Source organism: Perognathus longimembris, chromosome 4, assembly GCF_023159225.1.
Source record: "Perognathus longimembris pacificus isolate PPM17 chromosome 4, ASM2315922v1, whole genome shotgun sequence".
Taxonomy (NCBI): Eukaryota; Metazoa; Chordata; class Mammalia; order Rodentia; family Heteromyidae; genus Perognathus; species Perognathus longimembris.
The window spans coordinates 10,564,087-10,581,350 of NC_063164.1; the positions used below are offsets into that span (position 1 = coordinate 10,564,087).

General features: G+C 41.3%; 1 protein-coding gene across 5 annotated transcripts in view; it reads left to right on the forward strand.

Moving 5' to 3' along the window:
• Window positions 1-17,264, forward strand: part of Dock10 (dedicator of cytokinesis 10) — a 192,464-nt gene that overhangs the window by 161,206 nt on the left and 13,994 nt on the right. For all 5 annotated transcript variants that reach the window (XM_048344649.1, XM_048344651.1, XM_048344650.1 and 2 more), the window contains exons 42-50: window positions 827-964; window positions 1,785-1,967; window positions 2,540-2,650; window positions 3,628-3,843; window positions 5,933-5,990; window positions 6,666-6,764; window positions 8,625-8,731; window positions 10,104-10,226; window positions 10,364-10,477. In XM_048344649.1, coding sequence (XP_048200606.1) covers window positions 827-964; window positions 1,785-1,967; window positions 2,540-2,650; window positions 3,628-3,843; window positions 5,933-5,990; window positions 6,666-6,764; window positions 8,625-8,731; window positions 10,104-10,226; window positions 10,364-10,477 — 1,149 coding nt within the window. The remainder of the gene's footprint in view (window positions 1-826; window positions 965-1,784; window positions 1,968-2,539; window positions 2,651-3,627; window positions 3,844-5,932; window positions 5,991-6,665; window positions 6,765-8,624; window positions 8,732-10,103; window positions 10,227-10,363; window positions 10,478-17,264) is intronic.

Here is a 17,264-nt window from a genome sequence, read left to right on the forward strand (position 1 = left end):
GCCAAGAACCTTTGCTTTCTGGATGAAATATCAGCACAGCTATAGAAAAAGCACATCTATATTTTAGTTTTTTATTGCTCAATGGATAGATGGCTCAAATGTTACCCAATACCTAGCAACCTTACTTATCTGTGACTCTGTCTACCATTTCTCTCTGGAGCTCATTCTACTTACTCTGCGCCAGCCACTCTTCTTTCTCAGCAACTAACTCAAGCTTCTCTCCAACCTGAGATGTTAGAGATGTGGGACTATCTGCCCTCCTTCTTCAGACATTCCTCTCAGATCTCTCTAAGGCCAATTCCTTCTAAAACTTCATATAAGTGGAGTCATACGGAACATCTTTTGTGTTGGGTTTCAGTCCATGTGACCACCTTATCAAAGCAGTCCACCTCCAACCAATTTCTTCCCAGTGCATCATGATACTCTATTATGTGATTTTCTTTGTTCAGTCAGTCCTATGTAAGTTTTACTGGGAGGCTGGACCTTCTTTTATTACAGCATTTTTTCCAATCCCCTCAATTGTACCATATTATAAGTTTCCAATACATTTTCTTTTTTGCCAGTCCCAGGGCTTGAACTCAGAGCTTGAGCACTGTCCCTGAGCTTCTTTTTCTCAAGACTAGCACTCTACCACTTGAGCCACAGCACCACTTCTGGCTTTTTCTATATATATATGGTGCTGAGGAATCAAACCCAAGGCTTCCTGTATATGAGGCAAGCACTCTACCACTAGGCCATATTCCCAGCCCAGGTTTCCAATAAATATTTTTGAGGGAATGTAAGTATTCTTTCACTTGTCCTAAATAACACAAATGCTGATTTCCAGAGACAACTCCAACAATCTGACTGCCAAAATTCACTTATGAAAAGGGTCTTCGATACCTACATGCTCTTTTTCCAAGTCAGCCAATCAGCTGCAGCACTGAAGCATGTGTTTGCCTCTCTGAGACTGTTTGTATGCAAGGTAAGGATCCTCCTGTCCCAGTGAAAATGCAGGTAAAAATGGTAGTCGACATTTAGTCGTGGCTGCATCTCTCAAGTGGGCAAGAAATTAGGTTTGTTTGGGGTTTTTTTTAGTTTTTTGTTTTTGGTTTTACTCTATGTTTCCCGATCTCAAAATGAGTTGACTTTCTGATTTTTTTGTGGATACTAAAAGGGAATAAAATTAGAATCTGATCACCAATTCCTTGGATTCTCAGCTTGTATAGGATAAAAATTAGGTAAAATGTATACCTTCAGATCTACCCATATCAAGTGTAAGGTTCTATAGTAGTCATATCCACTACTGTAAATAACACCTGGATTTTATTTGTTTTGTCAGTCCTGGGCCTTGAACTCAGGGCCTGAGCACTGTCCCTGGCTTCTTTTTGCTGAAGGCTAGCACTCTGCCACTTGAGCCACAGCGCCACTTCTGGCCATTTTCTATATATGTGGTGCTGGGGAATTGAACCCAGGGCTTCATGTATATGAGGCAAGCACTCTTGCCACTAGGCCATATTCCCAGCCCACACCTGGATTTTAACAATGTCAGATGAATAAAGGACATTGCAAAGCCCTCATTCGTATTTTGGTGCCATTATCAGTTATTGACAAAAGGAATAGTTACAGGGTAGAGAATAATTATTTCTAGGAAGGAAAAAGAATACCAAACCTAGGTTCTAACTATCAAAATGCATCCTCATCTCTTGCAAATGGAGACTGCATCATTTTTGGAAACAATAATTTTGTGCTAAACAGGGCAAAATGCAGAAACATTCACCCTACCCATTCCTCTATTTCTCCAGTTTCCTTCAGCTTTCTTCCAAGGTCCCGCTGACCTCTGTGGAGCTTTCTGCTATGAAGTCCTCAAATGCTGTAACCACAGGGCACGCTCAACTCAGATGGAAGCCTCAGCACTTTTATACTTCTTCATGAGGAAGAATTTTGAATTTAACAAACAGAAGTCAATTGTCAGGTCCCACTTACAAGTAAGTGCTATCAATGTTCATTAATGCTAGTGCGGAAAGTGCTGATCCGTTTCAGCAGTGACTAAAGCCTCAGGTCCACCACCACCACGCCGCCCCCCCCCCCCCCCCCCCACCAACAACCAGTTACCAATTCCTCTACCAGACTCCTCCTTGAAGAGTGCCATTGCACTCACTGCCCACTAGTAGGAGCTAGTATACTAGCTGGCACAGGTCAGCAGAACCCACCATATCTCTACTTGTAATTTCTTTCCTTCTTTCAGGAAGTAAAATCTCACAGAACAGACAATGCAGCCAAACATGGCTAGCTCTAGGAGTCCAGATCTCACCACATTCCAAAATCACACATTGCTTTCTCCAACGTGGCCAGATGATTACATCCCTCCCTAGTCTTTACAGTTAAGGTGTACCCTGAGCTGCACGGCCTTGTAGAGATCTAATAGGTAAAGATGTCTGTCCTTCATTGGCTATTTGAGGAGGAATTAATGACACATTAATGCAACCCAGTGAATTTCTTTGGAAATATCATTTGTCCTTGTTGCTTTAGGAGGTTCATTTCTGCCTTTCTCTTCCAGCTCATCAAAGCAGTAAGCCAGTTAATAGCCGATGCTGGGATTGGAGGTTCCCGGTTTCAACATTCCCTGGCAATTACCAATAATTTTGCCAATGGAGACAAGCAGATGAAAGTAAGAAAGGCTTTGTGTTCGTTTTCTAAAGAATCAGGAATAAACCAAAGTGAAGTCTTCTTATGAGATCTCAAAAACCGTGAGAAGTGCAGGAATTTTACACTTTTTGAGACCTTGAGCACTCAGATTGGATTTGCTTATTGAAATTCATAATCAGCAGATTATCACTTGGATCAAATGATTTCCCAAAGCATATGGTTGAGCAGTACATAATCAGACCAAAAATACTCAGAAATACATTGACTCACTCATAATCCTTCTTATAAGCAAGTCTTTTCTTTCTTTTAGCTGTCTTTTAAGACATTCCCCTTTAGTTATTACTAGTTACTAGTTCTTATGCAGTCTAGAAGTAGAGCAAACCTTAGATCATCACCAAGATTAAAACAGTACTTTCAGATCCCCTCCCTGTGGTGTCTAGCTCTCTTTTTCTCAGATCAGCTTTCCTTATTTTCCTTCATTTACAATCCAGCTCTTCATGGTCTTACTCTGGGGAATTATGAAGATGCTGATAGTATCTAAAGAGGTGAAAAAACAGCCCCATTAAATAATACCAATGAAAGTCTCAGAACTCAGTTTCTTTGATCCACCTACATAAATTGTGCCCATCCCAAACCAATCACGATGGCCCAGGAAACGAATGGATATAATTGGCTAACAGCTATATGTTAAAGATTCCTAGGAATGAAGTCAGTCCTTCTCAAATCTAATGAAGTAGGTAAGGGAAGATAGGAGTTCAAGGTCAATGGGGATGCTGTAATAGAGAAGGTAGGCTACAGTACAGAACAACAGAATCTACAGTAATTTTTTATCACCAGATCTGTTTACATAATCATAATATATATAGTACACATATCTGTGAACAACATGGAGGACACAATAAACTCATTCCAAGCCACAATTAACAGAATTACTGTTACACTAAAGTGACTAAATGAAGGGCAAATCAATAATGACCCAAGTCATTTCTTTCCCCAAAGAACAGCAATTTCCCAGCAGAGGTGAAAGACCTAACTAAACGCATAAGGACTGTTTTGATGGCCACAGCTCAGATGAAAGAACATGAGAAGGACCCTGAGATGCTTGTGGACCTCCAGTACAGCTTGGCAAACTCGTATGCAAGCACCCCTGAACTGCGGAGGACCTGGCTGGAAAGCATGGCCAAGATTCATGCAAGAAACGGAGACCTATCCGAGGTGACTGGCAAAGGCTCCCCCGTTTAGCATTGCCATTGTCCTTTTGGTCAGGATGATTAGATTTTCACTTGGAATATGAATTTCTTTTCTGACTGATATAGAGATGACCCTATATATTATGTCCTATAAGTTTGCATAGCCTGGATGTCTGACTCCAATTAGATGACATAAAACAAGAATCAGACCCAGTGCAGGCAAGAGTGTGTATATGCTAATGCAGGTCAGAGCTGAATGCTAGAAATAAGAAGATAGCCCAGCACTGGTGGCCCACACTTGTAATCCTAGCTACACAGGAGGCTGAGAGCTGAGGCTCATGGTTAGAAGACAGGAAAGTCCATGAGACTTGTATCTACCAAAAAGCTAGAAGTGGAGCGGTGGCTCAAGAGGAAGAGCACCATACTTGAGTGACAAAGCCAAACAGCAGTACCCAGGCCCTGAGTTCAAGCCCCAGAACCACCACCACCACCCCCAATAAAATAAAGAAGAAGGTGAAGCAGACAGTGGCAAGGGTTAAGTACTGTTCCTTGCTTTCAAATTTCTTTCCTGTAAGTGTGGAATTGAGTGAGGAAGCTTACTACATGGTGAATAAGCTAAGCTCAGGGAGAGCAGATGACTGCAAGGCGTAATTGGCCGTGGAGAAATTAGCACACTTCGTTGCCAGGTGAGAAGAGTCCACTGCGTGAAGATTGAGAATCATTGCCTAACTTTTCTGTGTCAGTTTTGACACTGGGTAGATTTATAAGCATCAGTTCATAGCACCCATGGGCTGCTGGGCTCCAAATGGGGAGATTTAGCCCTTCGTTCTTTCTGGAACTCAGTCTCGTTCCAAGAGTAAAGTAATGATTCTAGGATAGTCTTAAGACTTGAAGCTTTTCTGATAATCAGAGATTCTGAAACAGAAACCAGCTGCCTGGCTTGGTAAGCAATCGGGAGAAGGCAAGAATAAAGAATTCCAGGTACTTTAGATTATTCTAAAAGGGAAGATCCCTCCATACACCTCAGAGGGAGATATCTAAAGTTACTTGAAACAGTCAATAGGTCATTTTTAATGTGTTCAGCAAAGCTCAAGCCTTTGTAGTAGATATTAAGGAAAAATAAAATATCACTGATAGAACCTGGTTTGGAGAAACAACGTCTATTACGCCAGTTCACACAACTTAACAAGTGCTGACTTTTGAGGCAGCCATTTTGCTTTTATAATGTTATCTCTAAGTAGTTGTACAAAGAAGTTTCAGTTCAAAGAAGTTTCAGTTCAATGCATTATGAATACAATGCATTGATAAAGGTGAATGTCTCCCCTTCTATCATTCTCCCCATCTCTCTCACCCACCCATCCCTTCCGTTTTCATAGTTCCATTTTTTACACATGTGCATTGAATATTATGACCGTACTCTCCCACCCATTCCCTCTTTATTCATAAGCCTCTCCTCTTCACCCCACCCCTACCTGGCACCTCAAGTTGCAGCCTCCTGGTATTCATTTTGTTAGACTATAGAGTTTATTGTTCGAGGGAGTTACACCATCGGCATTCTGCCCTGCATATACCATACTTGAGTTAATGCATTTGTGCACATCAATATAGGAGCCTGTATATGTTTTCATATACATTTGTAAATTAAGTATAATGTCCACAGGTGAGAGAAAACTTGGAAGGCAACCATTTTTAAAAGCAATGAAAATGCAAAAGGAAGTAGGAAGATTTTAGGAGGCAGTTGACTTTTCTTCTCAATTTTTGTCTGAGATAATATTTTATAGTGTTATGAAGAAAAGAGACCTGTACATTTTTTAAAATAGTCTAGGTTTATGTCCTAAGGAAGGAAGGTAGGAAAAATTCTTTGGGCCAGCTTAATCACCTGAGAACTATATCAAGAAAAACCAACAAAAATCCCAAGTACTCATTCTGTTCTTGGTGGCGGATTTTTTTTTTTTTTGGAATTCCAATTATTTTATATTTTGCGTTCTATCATTAAAAAGGATCCCTCTAAATTACGTATTCTCACACGGAATATTGATTCCTCTTGGAAGATGAATCCCAATTAGATGGAGTTGGGTGTATCTTCACGATCTTTGCTTTCTGTCTTGTTGCAGGCTGCTATGTGCTACATCCATATAGCTGCCCTCATCGCCGAGTACCTGAAAAGGAAAGGTAAGCAGAGCATGGGCTGGGCTGGAGTGCAGAGGAGTCCAGAAACCAACGTGTGCAAACCTAATTTATGATTAATGTATTAATTTTTCATTTTATTAATCTCGGTTATTTTTATTGAGTAACATTCACTTTCACAGGTATTTCTCATTATGCTATACAGTTTTTTTTTATTATAACTGGGCAAAATGCCCTATCGTCCCAGCTACTTAAGAGCAAGAGATGGGGAGGATTTCAATTTGAAACCAGATCAGGCAAATTTAAAAAAAAAAAAAAGTCTATGAGACCTCCTATCTCAACTAATTAAAAATAAATAAAGCTAGGAATAGCAGCATGCACTTACCATCTCAGCTAAGCAGGAAACATGCATTCTAATCCAGGCCATCCCAGTCATAAATGTTGAGACCCTACAAAAACAACAGAAGCAAAAAGGGTTGGAGGCCTGGTTCAAGTGGTAGCGCACCTGTCTACCAAGTACAAGGTCTTGAATTTAAACTCCATGACTACCAAAAATATTTTTTTAAGTATCATGCCATAAGTATACTTTTTGTACAGCAAGGGTAAATGGCTGATCTGCTTCTTAGTTCCAAATGAGAATACCTCGGTGATTAATAATTTGTACTCTCATAAGCTTTTATTAACAAACACATGTCCTAACCTCATCTTGCACTACCATAGGTTACTGGAAAATGGAAAAGATTTGCACATCATCCCTGGTCCCGGAGGATGCCCATCCCTGTGATAGCCACCCATTACTAACAGCCCCAGGTGGAGGAAGTGAGTGACCCCACTGTGCCGCTTCGCCCCCAGCGCAGAGGACTCGGGCTGCTGCTCACTTGGTGCCTCTGCGACACCTAAGGGGATTCTTAGAAGTCAAGCTACTGGGCTGGGAATAAGGCCTAGTGGCAAGAGTGTTTGCGTTGTATACATGAAGCCCTGGGTTCGATTCCCCAGCACCAAATATATAGAAAATGGCCAGAGGTGGCGCTGTGGCTCAAGTGGCAGAGAGAAGCCAGGGACAGTGCTCAGGCAGAGTCCAAGGCCCAGGACTGGCAAAAAAAAAAAAAAAAAAAAAGAAAGCTATAACAAACTCCCATCCAGGGCTGGGAATATGGCCTAGCTTCAGTGGCTTACCTGTGATCCTGGCTACTCAGAAAGCTAAGATCTGAGGATTGCATTTCAAAACTAGCCTGGGTAGCAAAGTTGCTAAGACTCTTGCCTCCATTTAACTACCTCAAAGCTGGAAGTGGAGCTGTGGCTCAAGTGATAGAGAGCTAACGTTGGGCAAAAAAAGCTCAAGAACAAAACCCATGCCCTGATTTTAAGCTCCAAGATGGGCACAAAATCATAAAAATAAAAATTACAAGGGTAATCGATTTTAATTTGTAAAAGGGAATATATTCTCCTTGCACATCTCTTATTTTGAATAGTTTTATTATACTTACAAATTAAAATAAATTATCTTTGTAATATATATGTATATATGCTGTTTGTAGAAAACGTTATACACTGTATGTTTCATATTATTTCCTAAAAGTGTAAACGGGGCTCAGAGTGGAGCTCAATGATAGAGTGCTTGCCTAGCAGGTGCAGGGTCCTAGGATTTAATCTCCAGCACCACAAACATACACACACTAACCAAATATTAACCTGTCCCCAGAGATCATGGTTGACTTATGCTGGAGCTAATAGTCAGGTTTGTCACTGTCAGTGCAATCTGTGACCCTAATTATTCATCTCTTACCATTCACACCTGATCCCTCTCCTCTGAGACTATTGCCTGATTTTTTTTAGATGATAGATAGGTGGATAGATAGGTAGATAGATAGATATAGATAGATAGATAGGCTGATTGAATGGAAGGATGCAGTAAAGAAAGAATGGAAGAGAGAAAGAAAGATATAGAGGGGCTGGGGATAGGGCCTAGTGGCAAGAGTGATTGCCTCATATACATGAGGCCTTGGGTTCGATTCCCCAGCACCACATATACAGAAAATGGCCAGAAGTGGCGCTGTGGCTCAAGTGGCAGAGTGCTAGCCTTGAGCAAGAAGAAGCCAGGGACAGTGCTCAGGCCCTGAGTCCAAGCCCCAGGACTGGCAAAAAAAAAAAAAAAAGATATAGAATGCATATTTGAAGAATCAGGTCTTTGATTTTTGATAGTCACAAAACTAAGACTGTTTGAGACAGTGTCTCGCTAAGGCAGAGGATGCAACGCAGTGAGTCCTGAGCACTTTACAACACACTGACGGCACCAGATGTTTGCTCAAACTCTAATGTCCTAAATCCTTTCAACATCGTTTGAGATACATACTCACGTCCCTAATTTAAATTAAGGCAAGAGACTGAAAGAGGCTTCTCAAAACAAGTCATTGGTTCAGTGTCAGCCCACCAATCCTATGATCTACCTATAATATCACACTAGATTCTTCATAGGAAATATACTACCTCAAAATGATTTTAAAAACTATATAAGGGAGGAGTTGGGCTGGAAGAGAATATTCTTAATATTCATACTCTCACCACCTTGTTGCATGTGTGAGTGTTATAATTTACCACTTTTAACATCATAAAGTGGTTTGTTCTAGTCCACGCAAGATGTGGCTTGAATAACATTTGATTTGGCTTGATCCATTCAAGGCATGTTCTCCATGGGATGGCCGGCTTTTGTGAGCATCACACCAAATATTAAAGAAGAAGGAGCAATGAAAGAGGATTCGGGAATGCAGGATACACCATATAATGAGGTAAGACTAGCTGATCTAATGTTTGATAATTAAGTAAAAAAGATGCAGGGTAGTCCGGTACTACATTTGTTCGGAAGTTAGATAAAGTTACTCTGCCTTATGACATCATTAACATGAAATGAAGGCGAAAGTGAAGCCAAGATGACTAGATACCAGATTCCATTAGAAAGCAATAAAATTCTAAGCTAATCTTTACTCCTTGAAGTTAAACCCACAGATTTACATTCTGGATCCTCTTTACCACCACTTATATAATATTAAGATTAAAAAATTATTTTATAGAATGTCTTTATTCTTTGATAGAAGGGTTCCCATCTGGACCCAGAACTGAAAAATCAATGCCTCTTTTGAAGTTTGCAATTTTTAATAGAAGTGTTTTGAATTGGGATGAGTGGGGCTGACTCTGGATATTTCGCAGGGCTTAGGGGTATAAAATGAGTAAAGAAGATTCTTACAGCAATAGCAACAGCACAGGGGAAAGCATGACACAGAGAAAGTGTTCTAAGGATTAAAGGAGTCTGGTGTAGCCAGAGTGCCAAGTTTGGGGTCGGAGACATGGCTCAGTTGGTAGAGCTCTAGCCAATGAGCAAAAGGTACAGGCACCAAGTTTGAGTCCCAATCTTCTGACCTGAAAAAGAGAGAGAGTGCACAGTCAGTGGCAGATACTAATGATGAGGTTGCGTACCTGGGTGTGGGAGCTCTGAATGCTAGGCTAGAGAATCAGAACAGCAGTGCCTAGACTGGACTTCCCACAAAGACTTGGGGAGGCAGAGATCTCACAAATTGACACTCTTAAAAAGAAAGAGAACAGCACCTGGGAAGAACACAGACTTGCTATCTATGGATCTGAGCATAAAGCCATCAGTGATAAGGACAATGAAAAGAACTAGAAATAGGATCAGGAGGTATTTCCTAGATTTAAATGGGCACATCTACAACCAGGCACCAGTGGCTCACACCTATAATTTAACTACTGATCACTGTTCAAAGCCAGCCCAGGCAAGAAAGTCCATAAGACTCTTATCTCTAATTAACTGCCAAAAGGCCAGAATTGAAGCTGTGGCTCAAGTGGTAGAGTGCTGGCCTTGAGTAAAAAGTTTAAGGACAAAACCTAGGCCCTGCATTTGAGTGACACACACACACACACACACACACACACACGCACAAAAGTAACACATCTGAAACATTAATCAGGTGATGAGGAGGAGGAAGAGGGAAGACTCCAAAATAATGCTGTGATCCCTTGCTGGATTAGAAATTTCAGTCACAGTGAGAGACTTCACAAATCCCCCTAAGAAAGCCTTTCCCAATGGCTAGTTTAGAAATCAAGCTTGCATCCTGTAAGATCTCACGTTGCCTGGTGGGATTACAGAGCATCCTGGTGGAGCAGCTCTACATGTGTGTGGAGTTTCTCTGGAAGTCTGAGCGATATGAACTCATCGCTGACGTCAACAAGCCCATCATTGCGGTCTTCGAGAAGCAACGGGACTTCAAGGTATGCATTCAACAAACTGAGAAGCTGCTAAAAAATATCCTCCTTTCCGTTGACCAACTACTTAGAAGTTTTCAAACCTAGAAACTCCCTGTATGTCTCCATCTTTGTCATGAGAACCCTTTGGCTTATGGTTGCAGAAACTGTCAGACCTGTACTATGACATCCACCGGTCCTACCTAAAAGTGGCAGAGGTGGTGAACTCAGAGAAGCGGCTGTTCGGTCGCTACTATCGTGTGGCATTTTATGGGCAGGTAAGTTCACAAGCAGTAAGGTGGCCTGTACATTCTGTTGAGTGATTGTTGCCTAGCATCCTCCAGAAGACATCCAATGCATATGCCAGGGGATGAAACATGGTGAGTGGCTGAACATCCTTGAATGTTTCCCCTAATACCAGGTCCAATGCTCCCTCATTGGAATGCACTAAGTTGAGAAATTATAAATTTGCAGCTGGGTGCCAGTGGCTCACACCTGTAATCTAGTTGCTAGGGAGACTGAGATCTGAGGGTCCCCATTCAAAGCCAGCCTGGGTAGAAAAGTCTATGGGACTCTTATTTCCAATTAACCACCAAAAATTTTAAAAATCCAGGACTACAGGTATGGTTCAAGTGGTAAAGCAAACCCTTTGAATGATACAGCTAAGCAAGAGCACAAAGCCCTGAGTTCAAGCCCCACTACCAGTAAAGAAAGAAGGAAGGGGAGGGGAAGAAGGAAGGAAGGAGGGAGGCAAAAGAGAGGGAAAGAACAAAGAAATCCGTTAGACTCAATATAAGCTGAGCCACAATTATTTCTAACTTCTTAAAAGTATGGATACCTATTTTTTCCATATTCCTGCTAGTTCACCATTTTAAACCTGTGACTTTGCAATCAGGCAGTTACTTTTTTCCTACTTTCTATTTACCCCTGTTTCTATGCAAAACATTCAGCAACTGTTCTCTTTCCTGTGTTTCAAGTCAATGTAATTTTTAAATTACCTTGCTCGAGTTACTGCATAAACAATGAACAAGAATGAACATCTTAGCCACGGAAAGTGACTTGTGGTGTGTTAATTATGGATATCTTGTCGTAGCAGAGCTTGAGTTGAGATAAGCACAGGAACTACCTTGCCTCTTTTCAGCAAGGCCTGTGGCGTGCCTGTATTTCAGCAGGATGATTTCAGGGGGCTGTTCCCGTGGATAAGCACAGCAGTCTTTTATTTTCACAGTTGAAGTGATTCTCAGAGCTCTCACTTTCCTTTGCTCCCTCATGTGAAATGCTATCACCAGAGTCTGATCTCAGAATCTTCAGGCTATGGCAGGACTCACATCCAGCATTAACAATCTAGATGGCTGCCCACTAGACTCTTCTAAAAAAAACATATATTCCTCTGGTCACCAAATGTGGCTTTAAGATGAACTTTTTAAATAGGGTAGCCACCTGCCCCAGTCAACTTAATCCCACCTGGATTTTCCCACTTCACAGCAGCCTCAGATTGAAGGGGAGAGAACCACAGTGGTGTGAGAGCACAGCCCATAGGGAAAAGCCAAATTTCCATATTGGGTGGGGCGGGATGTGGAAATGCATCCACACTACAGATAGTTGTAGTGTGAGTGTCCATTGAAGAAAGGAAAATTGTGAGGAAGTCTTGAGGAGAGGAGAAGAAACAGCAACTGGGAAGACATGAAGAAAATACACAATTTGTGACCTTAGCAAATCATTAGCAAACAAGCAAAAAAGGCAGCAAGTCTCATCAGAAAGGGCTTTTGGAGTTGGACCATTAAGGGGAAAGACAAGGCCTCAAGGGAGGCTCAGGTGAGAGTTTGGTGAGGAAGGGCGCACCTACAGCTCCTCCGGTTATCTTAATGGAAGAATAATGAAGTCCCACCTTTCACACATTGGTCGTGAGAACCAGAGGGCTAGCGATTGGTTCCCCAACCAGTATTGAAAATAGCAGCCATTAAACAGGGTAGAAACAAATCCCATTGCTTTCCAACTCAGTTTTAATGCAAACGTTTACTCTTCTCTTTTGGTCTTGATTGTTCCAGGCTGTGGTAAGTTTACTCTCTCCTCTCTCTGTTTGCATGCTCTAATAATCCTCACACCTCCCTCCTTGTGATTTTATTGAAACTTAACATTTTTGAGCAAATTTTTACATTTGTTTTACAAGGTGAGATAATTCTTTGAACTAAACTGTGTTTATTCCCATGATCTGAATTACAAAAATGTATTTACATATGTTTTGCTTTTTTGCAAAGGTAGAAGACATAGTCTGGAAGACACACACACACACACACACACACACACACACGAATATAATCAGCCTATACTTTTAATATGTGCAGAATAGACTTGCTATTGGAGATTGCTTATTTCAGACCATCATGACTTGTAGCATATTAGGAAAAGAAAGGGGTCAGAATTTCAGACGCTGGGGAGCTAGCAGGTAATGGATTCCTTCTAGAATCCTGCAAAGACTTTGCCCCTTTCCAAAGAGTATCTTGGAGAAATGGAGTTCTCTGTGGTGGCGGTCTCTGAGTATTCTCGATCATAATGGTATTAGTTCCTGAGACAAAATACGAACAAGAATAATCTTTACCAGGAAAGTAACAGTTCCAGAGATTCAGAAAGTAGCAAGGTAAGAAGTTTAGAAAATAAGCCAAGGTAAAAATGACATCTCAGACAGAAAAGAAATTTTTGAACCACACAACATTGCCTACCTTTAATCATTTTTGCCCACAAAATGACAACTTCTTGAGGTTTTGCATAATTACTGTCCATGAACCTCTTTCACTATGCACACTGTATCCCATTCAGCACTAGTTGTCTACTGAGAACATACTTTTTTGTAATTCTTTCAATTCCTCCCTAATTCTGTACTATATGAATATTTTATTTATAAATTTGGGCTCACAAACCCTTAACTCACCTACTAAAAGAATACTTGAAAAAAAAATCCTGTACTAAAAAGACTGGCGGGGAATGGGGTGTGTGTGATACGGAATGAGCAAGGAGAGATACTTTCATATGACCTAACTTTGTACTTTTTTCAGATTTCCTAGTAAAGCATTCTGATAGCAAACCTGACCATTTTTTTCTTTTCCTTGATTTAAAAAATTAATCTGAGATTAAGGGACAATGTATTCATAAATATACCAACCAGAGAGTTCGCCTAAGCATGGATTTCTATAAGCTCAATCTTCAGTTCTCTATGAGCAAAGAAACACATAGGCGTTGTTCTAATAAGTAGGAGATTAGAGCCTCAGGATCACTGTACTAACTGTATTTTAGTGCCTGACCCAGGGCACCAAATGGCAAGTGTGAACTCAACAGGGGCAGACAGTTTGCCTCTTTGCACACCAGTTGATGAATAAATACAAAATAGATTTGAACATCTTCCCAAACTGAACATGCTCAGAATGAATGTTCCATAGATCTAAGATGATGTTTGACTGCATGATTAGCATAATTCTCATGGTCAGAAATAATGATCCTTTATTCATAATGGTTCTGTACATCCCTATCAAATTTACCTTTGTAGCATCCCCATTGATGTGTCTTGCATGTTAAAAAGAACTATGGGAATATAATATGCAATCAGCTTTTGGCTTCAATAAAGGCCTTTGCATGCCTATTTTAATATCCCATGTGACTAGTGTTTACATTTGATTGCACTGGCCAAAAGATTGAATATTAGTAGTGCCTACAATGAGCCGGGTGTTAGAAAACAGGCAGAGAACTTTTCTTCCACATCAGTGACTTTGTAAAAATGCAAATCTTACCCAGAAAAACTTACACAACACCTGACATCATTGCCTAAGGAAATGTTATAGATATCCCTGGGAAAGGCATCCTCCCTCGACTTTCCTGAAGAATTCATTTCCAAAGTAATTAACCAGCAATGATGATGAGCCATCATTTGTAAGCAATGAACTCCTTGGCCTCGCTGGTTGCATGAAAGTAAGCCAGCAAGGGTCCATTGCATAACTTCAAAGGTCCAATGCCCCTAGAATTCATTAGCTGAAAGACCTGGTGGAATTGTATTCTATGCGCCAAAGGATATACACTACATGACACTGAATCATGTCTACTTGAGTGTGGACACGCCTTAGAAGCTGATTGAAAGGAACGTTAGCCTGTGATATATAGCCTTTCAGTTCCTTGTTGATAGGAAATTGTTGCTCTTGACCAAAAATGGCTGATATGCCTATATACATTCAACAACATAATTGAGTTCATATTTACCTGGAACCATTTCTCTGCATTTTTGAGGCTTCTCTTCTTAAAACATTGGGCCTGTTGGGACATTTTTCTGACCTATCCTCTGTGCACTGGAACGCGTGGAAATGCATTCTTGAAATGCCTTTATTTGTGCGTGGGGATCCATGGAATATACTAGCACATATATTTGTTTGAGATTGCAAGATTCTGAGTAGCAAGGAGAACATCTACATGATCGGTTTGTTGTAAGTTTTTATCCTGATTTATTGACCTGAGAGCTTATCATCTATGCATGTTAATTACACTGATTTGAAGTCCTGTTGAATTAGAGTCTTCTGTTTCCTAGGGCATTTGTTGGATTGTAACGTGGATTGGACATTTTAATAAATCAAACTAGCCATAGAAATGCAGAGGCGCTGTTTCTCATTGCCTTGTTCTTAACCTAGTTCTTAACCCTAGAGTTACAGCAAAGAGAAAACTGTCTCCCCCTGAGTTTCCAACACCGGTGTCCCATTCATAAGCAACTCATTCTATATTACACACAGAGTTAGAACAGAAGCTATCCTGCAGAGAGTACCCTGAATCTCAGTGGTTTCTGCCTTGGTGGTTTTCTTGGGTGCAAGGTGTATTTGGCCTTCCTCACTCCTTCATACTCATCCCGTAAGAAGAAAATAAAAGGCTCAATAGGTTTCATTTCCACCATCATGAAAATACAAGTTCTAATCACTGCTTCTTACCAAAATACTGCTTCTTACCAAAATACTGACATGCCAACCAGTAGACTTTTTTTTAATAAGGAAAACCTCAATTCTGATGCAAGAAAAATGAAAGGTATGTATCTCTGAGCACTTGAAACTGCATTAAAAGCCAGACAACTGTGACTCACACCTGTATTCCTAGCGCTCAGGAGGCTGAGATCTGACAATTATGGTTCAAAGCTAGTTTGGGCAGCAAAGTCCATGAGACTCTTATCTCAAATTAAACCAAATTATTTCAAATTAAAAGTGAAGCTATGGCTCACATGGTAGACCACCAACTATAAGCAACCAAAAACAAAGGCGAAGGGAAAGTGGCCAGGCCCTAAGTTCAAGCCTCAGTATTGGCAGAAGAAAAATGGAAACCTAACTGCATTAAGCTGTTTGCCTGAATATGACTTAGAATGCAGATTGCTATAGATGGGGACATTTTCTTTGTTGTTACTAGCATTGTCATAGCTAAGATTGGCCAAGCCCCTGTCAGATACTCTGCGGGGGACCTCCCAGCAGGTTGCTGGCTATGGATCATTTTTTGTCCTTTAGACCCAACAGTGGTCCTGAAAGGAGGCCAGGGCCATGACCAAGACCCCAGCTCAGGAGTTCTGATACTTCCTTCTGCTCTCTCTCAGCTAACTCTGCATTTGGAAATTAGTCAGGGGAAAACACTCTGTCACGTGTCTTTTCATACTCATTTTCATGCCGTGGTGGAAAAAGAAAAAAAAACTTTGTCTGAAACTCAGAGGCATATTTCTTTTCTCATTGAAACTGAAGTTGTAAATGTTGCGTTAGCAGGGACCTGGAGGGGATTCTATTTGATGGCTTTAGAAAAGTTAGATCTCTCTGATGTGTCAGCCTGTCAGTTTTAGCCACTCACTTATGACCTTGAATCAGAAGAAGGAAAAAAAAAACCCAACTCCACAAAGATAGCAGCATGAACACATTGCAGGCAGGAAGTCATGAGGGAGGGGCCAGCCCTGCCCCCCTCCCAAGTCTAAGGGGACATGGGGCTCAGAGCCGCTTTTCAAGCGTTGGCCATCAGATGTCACCTCGTAGCAGTTCAGGATCTGTCATTTTGAGTCTTGAACAGTTCTCAAAGAAATGATTCAGAAACGAAACTCTCCAGCCAGGCTCCTGGGGCTCTCACCTATAACCTGAGCTATTTAGGAGGTGGAGATCTCTGAGGAGCACTGGGAGAAGCAAGCCAGGGTGAACAAAGCTGAGAAACTCCTATCTCCAATTAACTAGCAAAAAAAAAACAAACCCCAAAACTAGAAGTAGAAGCATGACTCAAGTCATAGAGCTTCCCAGGCATGAATAAGTAAAGCTAAGTAAGAGTGCAAGACCCTGAGTTCAAACCCCAGTACAGGCACCAAATTAGCAACACACACACACACACACACACACACACACACACACACACACACACACACCCCTCTCTTTACTAAACCCCACAATGAGATCTTTTTCAATTATACCTAGAGCAAACCTACCTTTATGGGATACATATGTTTGTTTTTCATCTATTCACTTATTCAAGAAATAAGTGGGGGCTGGGGATATAGCCTAGTGGCAAGAGTGCCTCGGATACACGATTCCCCAGCACCACATATACAGAAAACGGCCAGAAGCGGCGCTGTGGCTCAAGTGGCAGAGTGCTAGCCTTGAGCAAAAAGAAGCCAGGGACAGTGCTCAGGCCCTGAGTCCAAGGCCCAGGACTGGCCAAAAAAAAAAAAAAAAAAAGAAATAAGGGACCTCTTCCTACAGACCAGACAGCGTCCGGGCCACACTGAACGTGCACTGTTGCACCAGGCATGTTTCCTGAGAACCCAGAGTCAAGTAGAAAGCTGAAGAATGTGATGTACAATTCATGGCTTGACAAGAATGGTTCTGGAATCTGTCTGAGTGCGGGTGGCTCAAGCTTGTAATCCTAGCTGCTTTGGAGGCAGAGATCAAGGACATGCAGTTCAAGGCCAGCCCAGGCATCAGAGTCTCAAAGTCCATGAGACTCAACCAGTAGCTTGGCAGCGGGGTACATGCTTGTTATCCAAGCTCCAGAGAAAGCTCAGTGGCTGGGAACCATAGCACACAC